General features: G+C 39.3%; 1 protein-coding gene across 1 annotated transcript in view; it reads left to right on the top strand.

Moving 5' to 3' along the window:
• Positions 1–24,454, top strand: part of LOC110986064 (serine/threonine-protein kinase Nek9-like) — a 140,467-nt gene that overhangs the window by 44,166 nt on the left and 71,847 nt on the right. Inside the window, exons 6-13 of the mRNA XM_022247674.2 lie at positions 2,784–2,887; positions 4,416–4,541; positions 11,415–11,556; positions 11,774–11,902; positions 12,446–12,660; positions 21,995–22,073; positions 23,278–23,432; positions 23,654–23,794. Coding sequence (XP_022103366.2) covers positions 2,784–2,887; positions 4,416–4,541; positions 11,415–11,556; positions 11,774–11,902; positions 12,446–12,660; positions 21,995–22,073; positions 23,278–23,432; positions 23,654–23,794 — 1,091 coding nt within the window. The remainder of the gene's footprint in view (positions 1–2,783; positions 2,888–4,415; positions 4,542–11,414; positions 11,557–11,773; positions 11,903–12,445; positions 12,661–21,994; positions 22,074–23,277; positions 23,433–23,653; positions 23,795–24,454) is intronic.

Genomic DNA, 24,454 nt, shown 5'->3' with positions numbered 1-24,454 from the left:
CTGAGAGGTATTGTGCTTCTTCTATCATTACCATGTCAAACCTTGCCACCCTATCACGATCCACAACGCTAGGCTAATACATGCACAATGTCAACATCTTCTGTGTATGTTGGAAGTTATCTACATGTACATTGCTATATGTTAGATAACGCTACGACCATTTATCTCAGGCTACCTTTGGCATGGGAGTGCAATGAGTTCTGCTGAGACATGCCAATAATACCATCTTCGCCGAGACCAAAAGAACAAGCACTTAGACTACTTCAGCTATGTTCCGTATCTCTGGGTGTCTTCCTTTCATGGTCCTACACACTATTAAGTTTGGTATGTTGACTGGCCTTCTGGCCCAGATGACCAATGTAGATGACACATTTGTGCCCATGAAGTCCAGGCCATTTCATCAGTAGGGGCCTATTTCAAAGGGTTTCTTCTAATAGAGATTTCTAGAGAGCCTTCTTGGGAAACCCATACCCCATTCACCTCCTGTTTACCTTGATGATGCTTGCAGGGGGGCCATACACATGGACTGACTGTACGTTGGATAGCATCACAGAAGCTCCATCCCGGACCATCCACTACCCTTGCAGGAGGAAGCACTGAAGCGGTCACTATAAGGTGGCTAGATACTTGTAGTGTGCCATTTGCTTCCCACCGTCCATTGGTTCAGTGCTACTCTGCATACTGTAGGTATTGGTAATCCGCGTAGGTTGCAGGCAGTAGACTCTCCCCCACCTGATATGGGTTGAGTCTACTACTGCATACCTACCAGATTACCAATTTCCCTCCTTCCTCCCCACACAGCCTTGGCGAACTTTGCGCATTGAAAAAGAGGGCGAACATGACCGATGCCTTCACGGGGAGGGGGATGCACTATTGGTGATCAAGAATTTAGCAAATGGAAGTAATGGACTAGGAAATAATGCATAGGTACATGTATCGGTAATCTGGTAGGTATGCAATAGTAGACTCAACCCACATTAGGTGGAGGGATAGTTTGACATTAGGCCTAGATCATCTTCTAAAATTCAGAGCTTGTTTCTTTGGATAAATTCCATTAAGACAGAGGTATGACAAAACAATTGTTGATTGCTGTGGTCTGGGATATGACATTTTGGACACCCTCAGGCATGCATAGCACCCGCGGCTTTGTCTCGGGGCGGTATGTGTCCCTTGGGTGTTCAAAACGTCATATTCCACACCACAGCGGTTAGCAATTGTTAAGTATTGTACAGAGTCCCAACAACCTTGTTATACATACAGGTGTTCAACTATACATACCAGTAACAATGCAAATGAATTAACAAAGATCTGAACAGAAAATGCTCATTTTATGCCCAGCTAACATAGTGGGAGGAGCATACTGTTTCCACCTTGCCTTTTTAACCCATACACACATGCTGGTGTTACATACCTTGTGTAGACATTCCTTTGTTTTCGTTTAGTTAAGAAAACAGGGTGAAATACTTATTTTCTTTAACTGTGAACACTATTTTGAGCTAGATTTTTGATAATGACTGTTTCTCTTCATTTTGTGACGGATAACCCTGACCCCAAAATGGCTCTAAACCTGTTTTTCATACAAAGAATAACCTTGTATGGACTGGCTTAGTCCACACAAGGGTCACACAAGTAGCTGCAGTATGTATGCATGTGGACCTCATTTGTTTCAGGTCCACACTGGATACATATGTAAGGTTCATGTGTGGGTGCGTGTATGGGGGGGTTCCTGCATGTAGGGGAAATTTTCTGTAGTTAGCAAACACAGAACCATGTAGTGGGAGCAAAAGTTTGTCCCTATAGCATTTTCAGTCCTCAAAAAATAACACATGTAGGTGGACAGACAACTTTACTGAAGTCCTCTCAACTACTGTACCGGTACAAATATTTATGTGAATATGCCTTGTCAGTACCAGAGCTTGAGAACTATTTGACACATGGCCTTCAGATTTGCTTTGTGGATTGCTTTTGGTGGTTCCAAGGAGCCCATTACATTTGGGACGCAAGGGTCAAGGTCAAAATGACCTTTTTTGTTATTTTATCAATGTCGTGAAACAAAGGATTTAAAGCAAATAATTTCACTGACATGTTTATTTTACTAACCTTTAGTTCTAAATTTTAATTCTTGAGTTGGGTCTGTCGTGAAAAATCTACTTGCGCCAAAAATATCTGAACAAAAATTTATAAATACACAAGGTGACCAAGTATTTTCCACTGCAGTCTTTGAGAATGAGGAACAATCCCATCTACCTTTTGTTTGCATTTCCATAGAAATTGTACTTTAAATTTAATTAAATTTGATTATTTGTTTGGTTTGGTTGGGTTAGGGGTTGCAGAGGACTCACTAGGGAACCCCAAACAGTAGAGGACATTAGGGACCTGATTCACTGAGGTTCCTCAGTTGACAACTGTGTACAGAACGTATTATGGGAGGTCACCAAAAAAGTTTGAACAAAAGAGGAACAAGTCGGATCCCTAGTTGTATTCATATACACACTGTTTGGTTCGGGGTTTGATGGAAGGGGAGGATGGGGGTTTTAGTTGATTCTATTTTTACATCAATACAAATAAGAATTAAAAGTAAGCTTGTGAATTTTGTTGCAATCTCTCGGACCAACATTAAGTATACATTGTTAATCGATGTATACCTTTGGTAAGGGCAAGGGTATTAAACAATTAAAATATTCTGATTTGAAACATTTTCATTTACAAATGAATATGATAACATGTTTTATTTGATGATGAGTTATTAGTGGATCATTCACATTTTGAAATGAAACTTTCAGATCCGTGTGCTGAGCATTTTTGACCACCCAAACATCATTAGCTATTATGACAGCTTTGAGGAAGATGGAACTCTGATGATAGAAATGGAATATGCAGATGGAGGGTGAGTAGAAGATGGAAATTTCATAAATATGCTTCCATTGCTGTCAGTAAAAAAATAATACATTGCATCAAGTTAAATACTTTCAAACCATTTCAACTTAAAACTTTAAAAGTGAATATTATCTTAAAAGTGATGCCATTATGGCAAATCCTTGCATCAAGTGAATAAATCCTGGCCCAAATAAACCCCTGCATCACCTATTTGTTTGTGAAGAGCCTTATAGCAGAACCAAGGTAACTTCTATTTTATGTGGCATGGAACATCTGCTTGTCCATGTTAACATACATGTACCATGCAACTACATGCACCAAATTCATCAAAAATCAACAGAACAAGGACACAACAGAAACAAATATATTAATAATAAGTTTGATATTTACAAAAAAGGGGAAAATACATTGTAGAACCTTTCTACTTCAAACAATATCTCAAGAAGTCACACACAAATTGGATGGCAAAGTGAAGATTACATGTACATGATGATTAATTCCGGGTGCGACAGCATAGATGGAGCTCTGGTGTGGCTATAGCTGTCTGGGAGGGTTTGGGTAGAACATCAGCACTCTCATAAGGGCTGGTGATGGTGTGATCATCTACGCAGAGCACCAAACCAGTCTGGCCCAAGCCATCAGAGATTACCAGATAACAGTGAGCCTAGGGACAGCTCAAAACCTTTGAAGAAGAGGTCTCAAGGCAAGCCCATTGGCAGCTCATTTTGGTTGTTGGCTACCAAAACTTAATACAAGTAGGGGACGCACATCACTGGAACAAAGGGAAGTGGACAAAGGGAAGTGGACAAAGCTTTTCACTGACCACACGTTGTATTCGACGTGTGTGTTGTCAGCATACTCAAGCCTGGCTTTTATGCTCGTTGAACCCCAGACCAACAATACACTGTACAGTCTACAGCGATGAGGGCCAAAATGCCTTATACAAATTTAAAAGAACAATTTTGTGTGCTGCATACTTAAGAGTAACAAATTCTTAGGTAGACCGTGGGAGGTTTCATACTGGCTGAACCATCACAGTATAAATAAATAGCCCAACAATCAGATCACACAGATTTAAGTAGGTGCTGTATAAATGAATACCAGATTTTAAAAACTTGGAGAAGGCCAATATTTTGTTCAGTAGCAAACGCAACAGCTTTACTTTGATTTTTCTTTTTGTTCACTCTTTATAAATGCAGATGATGTATAAATATGCTTTAATGCAGGGATGTCAAATCTTGCACCAGCTCAATCTCCATTCCAAATCTCCATATGGAAAAAGTTCTAATTCTTCATCACAAACACATCATTAATGGTGAATAATAAAGCTAAATTTGTCTACAGGTACCATCAGACCAGTTTTGGTTCATGTATTCTGTAGATTATAGTTCATGATGTTCTGGTGGCAAAATGTCTCATTTAGAGTCTGCTACCTATTTCTTGCACTTATTATTGTATATGCGGTACTGTATTATAAATGCACCTGAAAATGTGTTTTGTGAAATTTAATGGACCTGTTTCTTTCGTGTGTTGTTCAGAACATTGCAGCAGTACTTGAATGGTTTGCAAGGGAAGCGAGAATTAGAAGAAAGAGAGATTCTCATTATGTTCCAACAAATGGTTGCTGGTGTAAAGCATATCCATGACCACAATATTCTACACAGGTAGTATTCCCATTTTTATAATGAGACAATTTTTATTCAACTTGGGTTGCAGATGCACTGACAAAAATGTCTTTTTTTGGGGGGTCTTGCTACAAATGATTGTCATCGGTGATAAACTGCATAAAGCTATCAAGAATGTCTCACACAAAACCCCAAAATGCTTTTAGAATCACTACTGTGTCACTTCTTGACATTGATAACAATGAATGAGATAAGTTATCAAATCAGCTTCGAATTCAGCAAGTTGAAACTATCTTTGCATTCCTCATTGAGTGCAGTGAAAAGGGACATGCAGGAGTGTGTGATACTGGTACAAAAGGAGCAGTAGCCAATCCACAACATTATATTTCTCACATTGACTGTGCAATACATTATTGAACATGTCCAATCTTTAAGGATCGTTTCTGCAAAATCCACTAAAAACTTGTTGCAGATTTTTTTCATTTTATTTTTTTTATTTGTTTCCTGTCTATGTGTGTTGTGATTTCCATGTACTTATTTTGCTTTTCGGCAAAGTGTGATTTGGGCTACACAAGAAACTTTTTCATTTGGTTTGATTTTTGTGTGTTGTTTGTTTAATTTTTTCTTCAATAATTTGGCTGGTTGTAGAAATAAGCTTTTTTGTTAGTTATATTTAGACATCATTACACTTCTGGTAACCCTGGAAGTAAAGGTCAAGTTGCTTTGTGTCTGAAAGTAGAAGTGTTCCCGAAAGTTCTGTTTGTGGCATCACTAAATATTAACAAAGTGACTCATCCAGGCATCATCCCGAAATTAACTAACTGTTCTTTCACGTATTGTCCGTATTTTTTTCCCATCTTTATGGCGTTGCATGTAATGGAGGTGTGCACTGAAGCCATGTGCCCTTTTGTCATTGTATTAAAAGCATCATGAATAAGCAGAAGTTTTTCTGGACTGACCGCCAGTCTATGGAAAAGACATTCATTCCCCATTTCCAGTATAAATAATTTCAGATTGAAATGATTGGTAAGTTTTGATTCATTTTTTTTTTTTTAAATACAGTTATCTCCATTCATGCAAAACAAAGGTAGCTTCGAAGCTGTTTTGCACATAAAGCCAGTTTGACACAACAAAATATCTGAGCACTTTCTTTTCCGCACTTTTTTCCTTTGGGAAAGGTTTTGCTGGGATCCTAGTCGTAGGTCTTCCCTGTATAATGGTTACATGTAAGGACACAATACTGGCTAACAAAAATGGGACACATAGGTAAAAATTCAATCTAGTGAAAGGTGTTTAATTTACTTTTAAATTATGAGAATGGACCACCCTCTATCAGAAAATAGCAACGGGAAGATAATGGGCCCAAGAAATTTTCTTCCATGCAGTGCTTTCTGTAGAGGGGGCCTCATAAGTTAACGTTGGTTACGGTGTCCACTTTGCAGTCAACCATGCAATAATAAAAGTCAAAGAAAAACAATGTGGAGTTGTATTCTTGTGGTTAAGCTTTTCCTCCTTTCTGAAAGTCATCTTTAAAAAAAATGTTAATTGTTACTAATTTTACGATATCTTAATAAGGTGGACACCGTAACTAAAGTTAACAAGTGTACTTTTTCACACACAACAATTTTAAATGATTTGCAGTTTGACGACTTGAGGAAAACAGCTGGTTGCGAAGCTTGCAAGTACTTCAAAGAGGACATTATCATTGACAACCAAAGAACAGATACCCTCAATTTCAAAGATCTTTGTCCTGTAGTTTAACGTTAGTTACAAAAATGACACGGACACCAAAAATTTCGAATCGAAGCTAACATTTCATGTGACAAGTTTATTATGACTTGCTTTACTGGAGCCCTCAAGGTAGTTGCCTCACCTTCAGAAAATTACCTATGTTACTATGTGCAGGTGCTAATACATGCACATGTTTTTTCATTTCTTGGGAGCACGAGAGGTCCCTCTTCCCGGAACTACCACTGGACCGCTTGTGTGTTGAGATGTTCAAAGTCCACACCAACTCAAAGCAATGAGGTCAGCCTACTTCCAGTTTTCCCTGGCAGACTTTGACAACTTTCTCACCATCTCAGACATCCCCATTGCCACAAAAGATAACATAGCTTCAGACTCCTCTGGACTGTCCGGGAAGAACCCATTCGAGGACAGGGACAAGGCTAACTTTGACTCTACCCTGACCAAGCTTGACAGAGCCTTCTGTCACGGTCTCCACTGCTCCGCCTTCCTGTCTCTCATATTCAAGTGCCTGGCACATGCCTGCGAGGAAAATTCGCCTGTCGCTCCAGACCTACATGTAGCAGCACTCTGTGCTGTTGATGAGAATGTCAACACCATCTTTTAGCCCTTTGCATGGACCTCTACACTGGCTACATCTGCCAAAGATCCAACGCGCTTGAGACCATGAATATTCCCTACAAGGGAGTCAAGTCAAAACTCAAGGATCTCATGCTTTGTTGCAAGGATTTCTTCGCTGGAAATTCATGGAAATTATGGAGGCAGAGGCAAAGCGAATTGACACCACCCACAAGCTTACCCTTCACGAACCTCCACCAACTCTGCACCAGCACCTAGCAGACAACCGCAAACTCAGCCCTCATGACAGGTCCCACCCCACAGAGATTCCGGCTCCTTCGATCCTTTTGTCTGCCCATTTAGCCATTCCAGTCGCGGACGTCCCTCCTCTTGTCAACCTGTAAAGTCATCATTGAAGAGCCTCAAGGGAAGAACATCTGGCCTGCGCTACCCCTGATCCTTGGGGGGCAGGCGCTGACGACCTCACAGATTCTTTTGCAAGCCCTGATTCTTTTGCAAGCCCCGAACCTGTCGGGGGACACCTTCAATTTTTCACTGGGCACTGGAGAGACATCACATCGGGACAGTTGGGTACCCATGACTGTCTCCCTCGGAAACTCCTCAAATTCACGAGCGCCCTTGCATCCGTCCCTCTTTCCATTTAACTCCAATCCCTTCCGAGAGAGCCATTGGAGTCCGAAATAGATGTTCTCCATCTGAAACGAGTCATCTGCCCTGCCCCCATGTCACTTCGGAATGAGGGCTTCATCTCCACTTTCTTCCTCACCCCAAAGAAGGAACCCGGCAGGTGGAGACCCATAATAAACCTCAAACCTCTGAACAAGTTCATCCGCCCGAGGAAATTCCACATGAAGACACTTCAAACAGTTACCCAGTCTCTCTCCATTTCTTCTTAGGCATTGTCGATAGACCTGAAGGATGCCTATCTCTACATTCTGATTCACCCTCAAGATTACAAGATCCTCTGTTTTCTACAATGGGAGCTTGTTCGAGTTCATGGCACTTCCCATCGGCCTATCCACATTGTTGAGAGTCTTCGTCTGAGGGGCGAAAATCGCATCGCCCATCTCTGGAAGCGGGACATCATGCTGTTTCAATATCTGAACGGCTGGCTTATTGTCAGCAGGACTCTAGATGAAACAGCGGTTTCTACTCACCTCACCTGCGACCTTACCAGCTGTCTTGGGTTCCTGGTCAATCACAAGAAGTTGAGACCAACTCCCACTCAACAACCAACATACCTGTGGGACGGTCTTCAATCTCCAACAGGATATATCTCACTGACGAGCGAACACATGGACAATCTCCTGGAATGCAGGAACCTCTTTTCTTCTGTTCAGTCAGCCACCGCCTGAGCTTGGCTTCGCCTCCTTGCGCTGATGGCCAGCATGGTGGATCTGGTTCCCCTCTATTGATTGTACATGTACATGCGACTGCTACAACTCCGTCTCCTGGCATTCTTCAGGCCAAAATGGGACCTGATCAGACTTCCTGTTCCCTTAATGAACTTCACTTGCCCTCACCTCTGGTGGTGGCTGATAAGAAGTCACCTCTCTCTGGGTATTACCTTCCTCAGAGGAGCCTGGAAGTGACAACAACCACAGATGCATCTCACCTCGGATGGGAAGCTTCCCTACCTGCACTCCAAGCATCGGGAACCTGGGAACCCTGACTCCCAGGGAGTCATATCACTGTGCTGGAGCTTCAAGCAGCATTCAATGTACTACAACACTTTCACAGAAGCATCAAGGGCAAACGCGTCCTGATGCACTCGGACAACTCCACAGTAGTAGCCTATACCAACTGTCAGGGAGGCCGTCATTCTCCTTTTTTATGCCTCTTTACCAGGCTAATATTCCTGTAGGCACAAGACCAAGGAATTGAATTCCTAGTGGCCTACATCCCAAAAGTGGACAGCTCAATCGCAGACACCCTTGGGGAAAAGTATAACCAACAGAATGGACACTGCACCGCGGCATGGCAGAACAGATCTTCGCCCAAGTCGAAAAACTGAACATTGACCTCTTCTCCTCAGCGTAGAATGCTCAACTGCAAGTATTTTGCATCAGATTTCATCACCCACAGGCCTTAGCAACAGATGCTCTCCAGATCAGCTGGAAAGGGTTGCAGGCCTACTCCTTTCCGTTGATATCCCTGATCCTGACAGTACTCTCCAAAATCGAGCGAGAGCATTGCCGATTTCACAAAATACTAAGGGTTCCTTGTGAGATCTTTGTTGGAATTGCTTGTAAGAACCACTGGTATACTTTCTTTTTAGTATCTGGCAAAGATTTGTTCATTTGCCTAATCAAGCAAATCCAAAATCTTTTCAGTACACTGGTAATTTTGAACAATGGGGATGTCTATATTGGCCGTGTTGCAACTTTCTCTTCAATTGGACTCTGTTTTTGTTATCGTTCATTATGTGCATGTTTGTTAATAGTCACGTTTGTACAAAAGGATTTCAGCATGAAGAATGTCACCATAGTTCCAACATGTTGACATGGAGACCCCATTCTGTAATTGACCTAAGTCTCACACCATCATTTTGTAAATGTCTTTTGGTCTTACTCTAATGCATAATTTAGGGTAAAATAGGGCTTTCCAGATTCAGCTTAGTGAGAGCTTGTCTTGAATTAAGTTATTCACCCACCAATAAAATTCAGATCTTTTAAAGTTTGACCATTGCAATGAGGGCTCTTAGTTGCTCTTTGAATTTGAAGACTGCTTTCTGTTTCTAGTGCTTTGCAGTGCAGTTGTATGTTCATAGGAAATGTCTGGCTCCATGGCAACCAGGCTATCAATCGACTACCACATCCTTTGTGTCAATGGAGGAATAAACCTAAAACATAATGTCGTAACGCAATGCTTACTGCAATGCATTGTTGGTGAAAAGTGGGGACAGAATCGTCCATCATGCAAGCCTTTGCACAGCTTTAGATGGAGTAAGCATGTGGGAGCTTGACAAAAATACAGCTCTTGCCTTCATCATGTGCTGTGTACACACAATGGCACACAACAGTTAACACAATCATTTTTGAAGACATAGGTCTTTTCAATCTTTGGATCTTTTTGACAATTTTCCACGCGTATGGCTCTACCAATAGTTCACATTACGTGTCGTTACTGTCCCCACTTTTCATTCACAGTGCACCATGGTAAACATTGTGTTACATCATTGTGTTTCAGGTCAATTAAGGAAGTCAAGGCATCGTGTCTTACTAGGATTTTATATCAGGGCTACCCTCATAGCTATTTTGTTGAGAGTAAAGCCTACAACTAGAACATTCAAAATTTTATGCTGTTGCTTGGCAGTGCAGCCCAACTACAAAATGGTGTTGGCTCCATGTTTGTTTTGATCTGCTTTCTTCAGATGAGCCAAATTTCAACCTTTTTGTGAATCCATCATGGGGCTTAAACCAAAATAATCTCCCTTACCACACAAACTTAAGGTACTGTGTGTGATATGAGCTTTTGGGATTAGTAATGGTCATTTTATTTATTGGCTAGCCCAGGTTGGACGACATCTACATTGCATTGCAACTAACGTCGAGGGTATAAAAGTCCTCCTACTGTTCAAATTTTTTTCAACAGTTTTTCTCACATTTTTACCAGACGAAGACAACTCAAATTATCGTTCACAAGTGCCTTGTATCCCGAATTCCATGAATGCTGTGAAATTACTAAATATGCCCGCGGGCAACGTATTTTGCAGAAATTCTATGAAACTCCACGCTTTCCGTTGCGATTCATGAACGATCTACGTTCGTGCGGTAGTATGCATTTACACATGCACGAAATGACACGCAGACAATAGACTTAGCTGTATCTTTGGAAGCCCGTTTGGACAAGACCTTATCTGAGACTTCTTGATATGCCCATGGTTCTTTCGCGCATGCGTAAGGGGGCACTCGGTTACTATGCATTTCTCGCATGTGCGAGTATACGCGCTAGACGAACGTGTATGTACATGTAGATTGTTAACGAATCGCCGTAGACAGAAGGCGTGGACTTTTGCAAAATTTCCTGCAAAATACGTTGTCCATGGGTGTGTTTAGTAATTTCAACACAGCATTTATGGAATTCAGGATACAAGGCACTTTTGAACAATATTTTGAGCTGTCTTCGTCAGGTAAAAATGTGAAACAAAAAAATGTTGAAAAAAATTTTGTGTAGTAGGAGGACTTTTATACCCTGGATGTTACTTGCAATGCAACATAGACATCGTCCAACCTGGGCTATTTATTGGCTGAATATTTTCAAAACATTTACTGCTTTTCAGAGTATTCATTTTGAAATAGTTGTGTTCTATTTGGCATCAAGCCCGAGAGCAAGAATGCGTTGCAAACTTTATGGCTGGGGAGGAATGTAATTAGAAAAAAAAAACACAAATACAGAGGTAACTTTTTGTTTTCTCCCTCACACACACTCAAAAAGGTGGCTCTATTTTAAACTTGAAAGGAAGATGCTAATGAGCCATCATATAAGTGGATTTTTAAATAGAAAGTGATTTGGTTGTCACTTTCAATGTAATGTAACTTGCATGAAAATGCTTTATTTTCATACCCCTTCCTCCTGTTTCTGTAGAGATTTGAAAACTGCCAATGTATTTTTAACTAAGGAGGGCACTGTCAAGATTGGAGATTTTGGCATCTCAAAAGTGATGTCTTCAAATAATCGTGGTGCTAGTACAGTGCTGGGAACACCTTACTACATTTCACCAGAGATAGTGAGTACAGCTAACTGCTTTATTTTTAATCTGTATGCCCTAATGTGCAAAATGAGACACTAGACATACAATGTTGTAAAGTCACAGTTATGGTTGAAAATGGGCAAGAATTATGAGAAGAAAAATAAAAATGCTGAAGCTTTTTGCAATTTATTGCACAATGAGATGTTCAACTATAGCAGATTTTTGTCAGTTGTGCATGTATGCTTTATTTCAGTGTGAGGGCAAGCCCTACAATGAAAAATCAGATATCTGGGCTCTTGGCTGTATACTGTATGAAATGGCATGTTTGCAGAAAACATTTGAGGGAACAAATTTGCCAGCATTAGTCAACAAGATCATGAAGGTATGTCCATTCATTTCGAACTGCTCATCATTCTCCTACATGGGGGGTAAAGAAATGCATGTAATAATTCTCCTAAAGTAACATTCAAATAATATTCATATCGATATCCTCACAGCTAGACTACTATGTAATGCAGTATTGTAAGGTTATGATTCAAATGTTAAAGCTCGCAGTCAACAAATTATGGTCAATGTTGTCATCATTAAATACATGTTGCAAACAAAGCTTGATATACTTTTGTATTGTTCAAAGACTGGAGAAATTCCTATGTTAGCAGCCATCAATGTTGATGGCATCAGCCCAATTATTACTTATTTTAAGATTCTTTTGGTTTATTGGATTTATGCTACTTTGTACAAGGTGGTTTTTCTTCCCAACAACCTATGGTGGTAACATATCTGGGAAGTTTGTATTATTTATTCATAACTGTCACCGAGGAGTTCGTGTTTGTCCTTTATCAGTATCTGATGTTTACCTCTGATGCCCCTAGGAATGAATGTTTTAGTCAGTTGTATAAAGTTCAGTATGTCAAATTGTCAACAGGGACAGTTCACTCCTGTGAAGGGAAACTACAGCATTGAATTCAGAACACTTGTGCAAGACTTGCTGCAGAGAGAACCAGAATATCGCCCATCAGCTAATGAACTAGTAGTTGCACGAATTCCTGTCATGATGAGCAAATATGAAGAAAGTGTAACAGATGCTGAAGATGACCAGCAAACCTCAGAAAGTAATACAACCAAAAGACAGAGAGCAAGGTATGTTTTAACTTTTAATCCTTAGTCACGTTGACTTACATGGCAACTGTACATGGTGCTGGTTGAACTGGTTATCATTATTGCCAATGATGGACACATCATACATATACCCTGTTCTGTCTGTGTAAATGGGACAGAGTGTGTGCAGCTTTGAGCAGGTTTGATAAAGAACTATAAATTGTATTATGACTGACTAAATCATGGTTTGACTGAAGGCCAGCACGCGGGACTATCTAGATAGAGTGCTGTGTGTCTGGGGATCCCCCATGCCTGGCCTCCTTCCCTCAGTAGCTGTCCCACAGATATAGCTCTTATGCTGCATTCTAAACATACACATGTATAACTACTCATATTTGTGTAGTTTATTACTCATTTTTAATTTTCATGTATCTTTTTCTTATAGGATAAGTAAATGTAAATTGCCCTGAGATTAATTTAAAAGGAGGCCTTTGCCAAATCCATTTTATTATTATTATTATTAGTCTTGTGCCTACAGTCCTTGTTAACAAGAGTACTGTTAAAAACATTCTGCTTATAACATGAAGTTTTTTGGTCCCAGTCCTTTGTTTTTCAGTGTTATTTTTCCTGATAAATGAAGTTCTTGTCCTGATAAGGTCATCTGCAAAGTCCAAGAGACCTCGTATTAAACAGGGTTCAACTGTATACATTTGGCTGCAATTGAACTTACTAGGCATGCTTAACCGTGTGCTGCGAAGAAATCCGGTTTTGGTACCTTGGGTTTGTACGCATAGCCGAGGTGCCCGAAATCAGACAAAAGAGCTGGGTCTTGTAACAAAAGAGCATACTCAGAACAAAAGACTGAGCTGTTGGGAATTGCCAACAGTTTTTCAATTATATATAACGGTTTTGCCCTTACCCAACGTATATTAATAAGCACTGTATGCTCAGTTCTTGTCCGAGAGCTTGCGAAAAACCTCACAAGCTTACTCGCAAGCTCTCGGACAAGAACTGAGCATACAGTGCTTATTAATATACATTGGGTAAGGGCAGAACCGTTATATATAATTAACATCTCCCCAACGCAAAAATACATCTTGAAAACAGTTTTTCAGTTGTCAATAACGGAGGAAATCCGTCATTGCTATGGAAGATTATACCTCTGTTTGTGGCATTCAGTGCGAGTGGATTACCACCGGGGACAAAAGTGCTCCAGCGATGAGCGATATAATACCACTGCACACTAATCTGGCCCCTATTGAAAAGATGCCAGCAGCGCACTGTGCCAGTTTCAGGAACAAAAGAAACTGATGTAACATCACACAATCTGGGCTCTCTTTATACAAGGCAGCAGGCAATAGATATTGTCTATCATAGTAGAGTAGCCTCCAGACAGGCACTCGATGGGGTTTAGGCCTTAAGGAAAAAAAGATAAAAATTTTGGAAGATTTTTAAATTGAAGATATTGAAAAATTGCCCGTATGTTGGCACTGCATTTTCAAAAGCACCCAGCAGCAAGTGGGTAATAAAATGAGGTCCTGAGGATTAGCACCCGCGAGTAAGCAAACCAAGCTATAGATCACTGAGAAGTATTCTCTTGCATATGGTGATTATTTAGTGCAAAAGGAGTGCAGCTGCACTAACATTCAAACTTGCAGTCAGCATTTTGACACTGAATGAAAAGATGACATGATATTCAGGATCTTACCATAAATCATTTATCCATATAAAATGGTCAAGCTAAATTCTCTTATATAGCCATATATATCAGCCTTAAATGACATTTTCGTTTTGTAAGTTCTTTCTATTTTAGGCAACAAAATTAACATTAACTTGCTGTATGTGCCTATATCTGCCATCTTTGTTTTAAGTGTTCTCCATCCTTTCCCCAGAAATTGAGAGTGAGAATCCTGTTCATGAACAATGTTCGCATGTTGATTTACGTCATTCAAAACCCTGTTCTCAAATACACCCATTCGGTGTTCCTGTCATATTGTCTGGCCTATCAGCACCCACAGAAAAACCCACAGGGTTTCTGTTGTGCCATGTTAAACTTCCTGCAGCCCAGTTCCCGTGCTTTTTTTCTTGGCAATGTGCCAAACTTTTTTCCGCTGCTGGCAGCTGTTTTCTGAGCACATAACATCTGTATGGATGGCTGGAGTTACAAAAACCAGGAACCCAAAGCTTCACATTGTAGTATTTATGAACAAATTTCTACCCTTTTCTTGAGACAGGCTCCTTTTATGTCTGTCATTTTAATCAGCGATCTGTAAATAATGTGGTTGGAATATTTTTCAAAGGTTTCCACAAGATTTTGCCTTAAGATACCACTAGGCCTAAAGTTACTATACTTTGCCCTGTAATTATTTTTCTGTTGCTGTTCTTGAGCCCTAATGGACTTTGCATACATGTGCTTTTGGGGGTTGTGCAATTACTTGTCATAATTCCTTTCATTCAGGAATCATCTAATTTTCATAGCTTTTACCACTTTGATAAGTTTTATTGGTTTGTGCAGATGAGCTAATGGCAGAGATTAACATTTTAGTGAATGATATTTAAATATTTAGCTTGCTTGCAGTTAGCCACCTCTTGTTGAATCTTCAATTTATCTGCGATGTGAAAGTCAACTATTAAAAGGACACAATGTTGTCCTTTTCATACCATTTCTAGCTGAAAACGTCACTCCTTTGCTTTGTTGTTGCAGTCGTTGCGCCAAGTTTGCAAACATGTGAGCATATTTATTGTATTCTTTGAATCCTTGCATGATAGCCCAAGTGTATTTTTTGACTGGAAACCGATTATTGAATATGCAGCAGATAACAATGGCCATTTCACATGGAAGCTTCAAATGCACAAATTGCATGCTGTTATTTGAATCAATATCAATCAAATAAATGTCCACAAACTGAAATTAGCAAATATATGTAATCCACACCTGTATGTTTTGACAATAAAGTATGATGTTAGAGGATGGTAACTGTTGTAAACAAACTGTTAAGGAAACATTGACAAAATATAAGGGTTGAATTCTTTGCATGAGCATGCTGTCCTGGAAACCACTGGTCACTCATTGGCATTTGCCAGGTTGGGATCAAGGAACTTTCTATGATAACTAATGTGTTAACTGAGTTGCCATAATGTTAGCTATTTATATAGTGGCGGGTGTTTTCCCATGCCTAACCTAAGTTCAAGGGGTGTAGTCAAAAACCAGTTGGGGTCTCAACTCGAGCCTAAACTGAGGTTCCTCCTTGGTCCAGAGATTACTCAGAATGACCTAAAAGCTAAGGGAGCAGATCCGTTTTGGTAGGAAATACCCCTGATTATGATGACTATGATGCTCTCTGCCAATTAGACAATACACAACAATAAAGACTCCTGACTATTTAGATTGCCGGTAACCTCAAACAATGTGCTTTATCATACCGTGAATTATCATTTACCAGAAAACATGAGTTCAGTAGCCTGAACTCAGGTTTTCTGGCAGGTTGAACCAGGATTTCAGGCATGTCTTATTAACTACTGTTATCGCCCTCGGGGGATTTTATTGCAAGCTAAGTGCAAAACCACAGCTGGGGCAACCACAGCTTGACTGAGTGGCGAGTAAGCTTTGCCTATAGTTTTCTCAACACGCATCCAGTTTCAAGAACGTTGACGTCAATGTGGCATTCCAGTTTGACCAACGAATAAAACCACATTTTCCCGTTTTGATCACTTAAATTGGTATTCAAATGCCTGAGTATTTGAACCGTGGAGTTGTTTGTCTGGGCCACAACTTACTGAGCACGCATGTGTAAAAAGCCACCTTGTAAGTGCATAAATAACACTATGCTATAGTTGTTTCGCATGATATATTTTAAAATATAATTGAAGTATTAAAAAAAGTGATGCTTGTCTGTGTGCACATTCTGACTTTAATTGTTCAAAAATTCTCAATGAATATAGTGGACATAGGCCATTGATCTTGAAGTTGGACTATATTTTCTTACAGACGTAAACAGCAGTGACGTTGCCAAATACATCATGTGCATGAATGAAGGCATCACGTGTCTTAAGTCGTACCTTCAATGTATAAATAGTCATTTTTTTGATGGGTTACCACTCAGGATGGTGTCTGTGAGGGTATTTGAGTAAAAGTAATGAAATATGGCTGAAAGTCTCATTATTGGGAAAATGATTCAGGCAGTAGATGACTTGGGATGATGGGAAGATGTAAAGATAAGAAACTTCGATGGCACTCAGTACTTGGTTGCCTTCTATGGTTGGGATTTTGGAGAGTGGAACTGATGGTTTTCATCCGAGGAGGCCAATCAAAGTATGTAGTAAACTTCGCTGTCACGGGATACAATAACTATCGTGGCGGGATCGTTCGACTAAAACCAATCTCCCATCTTAACCCAAATTCTGCAGCTCGCCTCCTCTGGGGCACACAAAAGCGCTTTCTGTCCAACAATAAATTTCACATCATGCAATGGCAGCTTCCCTCACTGGAGGAGGTATGTGGGGGGAGTTGCAAGGAAAATGATTTACAAGTGAACGTTGATGTTTAATGTATGAAGCCATGACAACAAGTGGCATTCCCAGAACTTGCCCTGGTTCTTTTCACACGCTCCCACTGAACCTGATATGCTGATTACCTATCAAATACCCTACTGGGGTCACCAGTCATAGTCGCACTCTTATTGACCTGATATTTGTTGATAATTCTGATGCTCACACTGAAAGTGGCGTCTTTTGTACGAGCATCATTGTCCATTTTTAACTTATACCATTAGATGTCCAATCACAACACCAGTTCTGAGGTGAGTTAAACGCAAACACAGAAATATTGAATTTAGGTCATTTAAGAACATAAATAAAGAGGAACTTATTGAGAACCTAACTAATATTCATTGGGATGTTATAGATGAGATAACTGATGTAGATTGTGCTTTGCAAACCTGTTATACCATGTTTATGGATGTTATTAATAATCACGTTCATGTTCCCGATATCATGAAGAAGGCTCTTGTGCTACCATTGTACAAATCTGGTGATAAATCTAAGGTTGAGAACTGCTGTCCTATCTCTGTGTTACCTACATTAAGTAAAATTTTAGAACGAGCAGTTTATGAGCAGAAGTATGGATTTATAAATGATAATGAGTCATGCACCCCAATCAATCAGGTTTTCGCCCGCAATACCCTACTCTTACAATCCTTATGAAATTGGTTACTCAGTGGAGTAAAAACGTTGATTGTGGTGACCTGACTGGTGTTGCTTTTATTGACCTTTGTAAACCATGAAATTCTTCTAAATAATTTAGATTCTCTTGGATGTCCAGAAAACGCAATTAGTTGGTTCAGATCTTTTCTTTCTGGGTGTACACAAAGAGTTTCCTTTGAGAGTAATCTTTCAAAACCACAGTGTGTTGTTAACGGAGTGCCTCAAGGATCTATTCTTTGTCCTCTATTGTTTACTATATATGTTAATACATCGCCTACTGCAATCAGCAAAGGTTCCATAGATATGTATGCTGATGATACACCTTTCACTTTAAGAGGTAAAACTGCTTCTGAAATAGAACAGAAACTCTGTGTAGCCATGAACGAGATATGTAATTGGTTCATTAAGTATTGTCTTGTTTTAAATTACGAAAAGTCAAATGGACATATATGGGATCCAAACACAAATTAGGCACAGTATCCTCCTTAAAGGTAGAGGTTTTAATAATCACACACTTAACCGCTCAGCAAAGCAAAGCAAAATGTGTTGGTGTTATTATTGACGAGCCGCTGAACTGGTCTGAACATGTTGATAAACTTGTGAGTACAGTTCAGGCAAAGCTTGGCATGTTTCAATGTGTGAAACCATACCTACCAATTCAATCTCTCAAACTTCTCTGTAACACATTTATTTTACCTCACATCATTTTACCTATCACATTTGTGTCTTTATTTAATTTTAATTTTGAGTCTTACTTTATTTTCATGTGCTTTCCACACTTATGATTTTTTATTCCTAATTCTTTGTAAATAGTATTTGGCTTTTTCACAGTTTTGCAAAAAAGGCATTCTGTTTCTTCTGTTTTTTTGGCTTTTTTCGCAATTTTGCGAAAAAGGCATTTCTTCTTCTTCTTGTTTGTTTTTTAGACGTTCTTTCTACCCCTCACTTTACTGCTTTTGCAACTTTGGATCTTCATCAAACTTATACCGATGAAGAACCCTTATGCATAGATGGTTTTAGAAACATAACGTCATGATGACATCATCAAGCAATTTATTATTGATTTTTACATATTTCGAGGCACCATTTTGGTACCGTAGTAATCGTTGATTGTCATCAAAGTTACACCAAGCACTAACTATAAAATGAAGATAATACTGATATATTTATGTCATGATGACATCATCAAGTGATTTGTTATTAAATTTGGAATATTGAAATATTCCGTTTAATTGATAAAAATCCTTATAAAATCAACCGTGGCCTCCCGCAACATTCTGTTTGCAGCAAGTGGGAGGATAAAATGTGGTCTTTAATTCATCTCGTGTGGGTTAAATCACATGTCCCTTCCGGTCGAAACTGGAAGTGGACTTTTTGTTCGAAATTGGTAATAGGTATCAAGTTGTTTTCAATGGTGTTAGTCTGTTGGGGTATAGTATTCTTCAAATCATCTACCGATGATGTCACCTAATTGTCGAGTGCCCTCTAGCAACAGGTTAAAAAATCTGAAAAATGAATTTTGAATAGATATCTGTGGCAAAGTTTGTTCGAATCACCTGAAAAATGATTTAAATGATCATCTTTACCCAGTCAACACATGTGTGAAGTTTGGGGCTGATGACGTCACCAGACCTGAAGTTACAATAAAAACTTCTTTTTTTCTTCAAAATTCGGTAAAAAATCAACCATAAGAGATATAAGCGTGAATTGTCCATGAGAAGACAGCTAAAACATTGGAGTCAGTAGAGTGAAGTGTATAACTGCTGTACGTTTTTACACATATGAAGCGCTGTAGACAAAAACCCCCCTTACAATATAAATTGCCAACTCGAAAATCCCTTTCGCATACTGTGCCGTGGCTACTGTGTGCGTGGACGCCCAATATCTGCCTGTAATATAGACGGCACACGGTGCGTAGGGCATATACTTGGGACCTGGCAAATTGCCGAGCACGTGGTGCGGAGAGCTGATCCCATTGTATGGAACAACAAAAGAGACAAATGGTTAAAATGTTTCATTTGTGCCTTTTCCACGATAACTATAATGTTTTGTATTGTATATTGTATTGTACATGTCTGATTGGGTTGAAACCTTGCAGGTAGTTGGGAAGGGAAGGTATACAAACAGAAATTGACCTCATGTGATGACAATGCCATAAGCAGACGAGTCATGTGACATTAAATGTGTATCATTTGAAGTACTTTATCTCCTGAAGTGCATGTCTGATTTGGTTGAAACTTGGCACTTGAAAGGTAAGTGTTTTAGCCGAAATATACCTCATGTGATGATGATGTTATCAGGGGACAAGTCACGTGATATTAAAGGTGCATTCTTTACGGCCCTATATCTCCCAAAGTACATGTCCGATCAGGTTCAAATCTTGCAGATATTTTGGAAAGGGAGTGCTTTAAAGGAATATTGACCTCATGTGATGATGGCGTCATCAGGAGACAAGTCACTTGACATAAGAAAGGGATGCAAAAAGCCCTCTGTTCTGTTGTCCAACAGACAGATGACCTCTCGTTTTTGTTTTTGTTTTCTTCTTTTTCTTCTTCTGGTCAAAAGCCCATTTGTTTTGTACACGTTTTTGTCGCCGCGACTTTAGTGCTTTTGCAACTTTGGATCTTCATCAAACTTATACCAATGAAGAACCCTTATGCATAGATGGTCCTAGAAACATGAGTGATGTATCATTGAATTTTACATGTATACATGTATTTTAGCCCATTCACTTTGTACATATTTTCAAGGCACAATTTGGGTTACTTTGCGATGCTCAATCGTTACAGCTGGCGAAGACCATGATGCAAAATCATTGCCTAATTTATGACGTCACAATGGCATCGTCACCTTACTTTATATTGCTTTTTAAATGTTTATGTGTTCACCATAGGTTTTGTACACGTTTCTTCAGCAACCAGACTTCGATAGCCTTATAGGTCTGACTGGTTGTATATCAGCCATATTTCATTACTTTTGCTCAAATACCTTCACAGACACCATCCTGAATAAATGGTAGCCCATAACGAAAAAATGACTATTTTAGTATTGATGCTGAAACTTAACACACATAATATCTTCATTCACGCACACGATGTATTCGGCAATGTGAGTGATGTTTGAGTATGAGTGCTGAAAAAAGAAAATAAAGTCCAACTTTAACTTTGTGATCAGTGACCTATGTCCGCAAGATTCGTTGAGAAGTAACAATTAGTCAGAATGTCATTTTGGAATGTGTTGTAAGTGATGCTAAATTAAACCAAGTTTTCATCATGTTTGATGATAAAAACAGATGATTTATTTCAAGGTATGCTCATTTGAATTGCTTTTTCTTAATATACAATGATGATAAAGTAAATGGAAGTGGGAGAAATCTTTCAATTGAGAAGTGAGTTTAGTTATTCATTATTAAATTTAAACATACAGACAATATACTGAAACTTAAAATCACCAATTGTATGAGACTCATCCATTTGTTAAGTCAGAATTTCTGAAGTTAATGACAGTGCAGGGTTGTTACATGGGAACAAGCTAGGTTGATTTTAACCTCAGCTTGAGTAGAGATGATTTACTTAAATATTAAAAGCATGGCATCTCACGTATCTACCTCTTGTAAATGACAGTCTTTGAATAACTCTTTCTTGTTAGCAAATAACTGTCAAGGAAACTAGATAGGTTTGCCGTAGCAGCATGGATGTATCCTTTTTTGAGTATGTGGTGCTCTGAAAAGAACTGGTGGTACTGGGAACCTCGCGTACTCAAAAAAGAGATATATCCATGGTGCTACAGCAAACCTATCTAATTTATTTGGTAACCCTACCATGAAATGCTTCAAATCTCAAATAAATGCCAAGCTAGAGAATGTGCATATAATAGAGAAATGCACCTAACTGTGGACCCTTAGCAAAAGTAGAATGCAAGTGTCTTTCAAGGTCAAATTTACTCTGCTGGGGAAGAATCTATGTTAGTAATCTGTGGAGTTCATTTTCTTCTTTCTTCATGTCTCAGTTTGTCAGGATAGTTGTAATTTTAAGTGTCTATTAATTTTTTTCTAAGTAACAGGCAGGGAGGAAAGACTGATGTTTTTCTTTATTATCATTTTGCCTTTACTCATCGTGCCTTTACTCTGTTTGAACAACACAAAATAATGCCATTTCATTTTGTGTCCCTGCAGGTCAGTGTTGTATCGTTTTAACATTTGCAACTTCGATGTCATTCCAGTGGACCTTCCTGCAAAACTCAAGATCAGACAGGTCAGCATTTTTTAATCATGTGCCCATCACAGTAACCTGCCATCATAGACACTTGTGATTTTAACTTTCATTGCAGAAACTTCTTTCTATAACTGTGGTGTTAAAACTCATCAAGGTAGAGCCTGTAACTTTTGTTTTTAGTTTTAATCATATCTGCGTGTTTAAAGAGTCATATTTTTGCAGATTATCAGTGGTATGATCCTGGTGTGATCCTAGTGTGTATGTGTAAAAGTAGGGCTTTCAAAATTGTTGCTGTGAATTGAAAGCTACGCACTGGACATGTAAGCAATGTTAGTGGGAAACAACATGAGGCTGAACTCAGGGCTTGGCAAATTGAGAGTCAGCCCTGGGGTTTGTTGGAAGCACCACAGTGCCTTGTCCGGTGCCTGGTGTTTTTGGGAAGGCCTTTGAAACAGGCCTCTGTATTAAGTAATTGCACATTATTCGTGATTACAGTATCCAAGCAGGTACTGAGCCATGCTTGAATCAGTGAGTGCTGATTGGTCTCTCTCAAATGACATCACTTCCTACAGATTACTAAGGGCATCTGCAGTTTGTTGGATTTAGTTTTCGTTACCCGCATCAGCTGGGCCATTTTTCAAAGACATTTGGATCAACACACATGTGTATAGAACATCTGCGCACTGTGTGAACACATCTGATGGCATTGAATATGCAGTTTTAATTTTCCTATGAAGATTGCACTCAGTGAGAAAGATTTATTATGCAATATGAATGGGAAAGAGCACTTCGCAAAAGAGCAAGAACATGCACAGCCATAAGTGCACAAAGGAAGAGTCTGTGCAGGGGGTGCAATTTGTCAGGAGTTTTCCTGATTTTCCGATTGTTTTCATCAGTATTTTGTAAACAGTCTCGTTAAAACCTGAAGTATTCTTAATTTACCATTAAGGTGTTTTTACGTTTAAATGTTGATATGGAACACAAGATTCTGTTACGAAAGTGCCTTTATGCATACACAAATCTATACCGTGGACCCTACACTGCCATGGGCCTCCTAAAAACTTTGATAATTATTTGTGGATATTTAATTTTCTTCCAATCTCTCTCCTGTCTCTGCTACACAAGCAAAGTCTGTATGTCCAGGTGCCAGTGCAGAGGGAAATTTTAGGGAATTTAAATTTACTTGAAGTAATGTCCAAGTTTTTGACATTGACCAATAACTGTTTCAATTTTCATATCAAAGGTCATTGTTAGCCAGACACATGTTGTTGTAGTGACATTTGACAGCGATGTATATTCTTGGGGCGAGGGAAGTAAAGGTCAACTCGGACATGGTGATCTTCTTTCAAGAACTTATCCTGAGGTGATACATTCATTGAGAGGGAAGTCCATAATCAGGTTTGTGGAAATTATTATGTTGATGAAAATGTAGTAACTGGATCCATAAGTGGGATGATTTTCCCCAGCTTGATTTCAACTGGAATTTAATACTTTTATAAAGTTCTTTTCTACTGGGAACAAGTAATTGGTATAATGGAGTATGTGGTAATAACTGTCATTTTTATAAGGTTGTTTTATGTTTTGGGGATGAAATTCGTCATTGCTGTTGTCATTTCAAGGGCCTGTTGTGGAGAATATTTCAGCGTGTTTGGAAGTGATAATGGCATTGTTATGACTTGTGGAGATGGTAGTAAAGGGTGTCTTGGCCATGGAGATTGGAGTAGTGCATCAAGACCTCGTCTCATAGAAGCTCTGCTAAGGTAAATGTACATTTCCATTTAATTTCTTTATTATCAGCGTATCCTTCCTAACATTAAATACAACAGAGTAAAACTTAGCTTCAATTGAAGCACTGCTCATTGCTCCCAGCAAAATTTTGCTACATGTACATGTACCTTTTTCTTTCCTGCAAATGTATGGTAGTATAGTGAAGGGGAGGCCGTGGGTTTATTTGACAAGTAGTGGCTTCAGAAGGCTATGCCGAAGTGGTCTTTACTGGCCAGCAATTCGGCGTGCCTCACCAGGCCCGTTGCCTTACCAGAGACTGGGGGTATTGGTTAAACCCAAAAGTGGAACTTTTGGCACTGTGAACACATATTTGTATACAAAGGCCTATCATGATGTGCTTTGGAACAAGTTGCATGTTTGTCGCAAACCGAAGGATGCATGTAAGACTCGTATACTTCAGTTTTCAATATTCACAACGTGTCGTGAATTGGCATGGTATGAATTTGCTTGTCACTGAGCGCCCTGAATCGGACACTGGGTGATGAGTGAATGGTATGAACATTAATCTCAGAATCTCAGAAAATCCCACAACAAATTTCAGAAGTTCTATACAATCGATAAATTCTAGTTAATCATTATTACTTCTACTCAATCACCGAACTAAAAAATGTAAAACAACAAAAAAATGGGGG

Source organism: Acanthaster planci, linkage group LG08, assembly GCF_054643075.1.
Source record: "Acanthaster planci isolate LZ-2023a linkage group LG08, COTS_SCS, whole genome shotgun sequence".
NCBI lineage: Eukaryota > Metazoa > Echinodermata > Asteroidea > Valvatida > Acanthasteridae > Acanthaster > Acanthaster planci.
The sequence above is the reverse complement of the archived record's forward strand: the minus strand, read 5'-3'. Positions and strand labels throughout refer to the sequence as shown.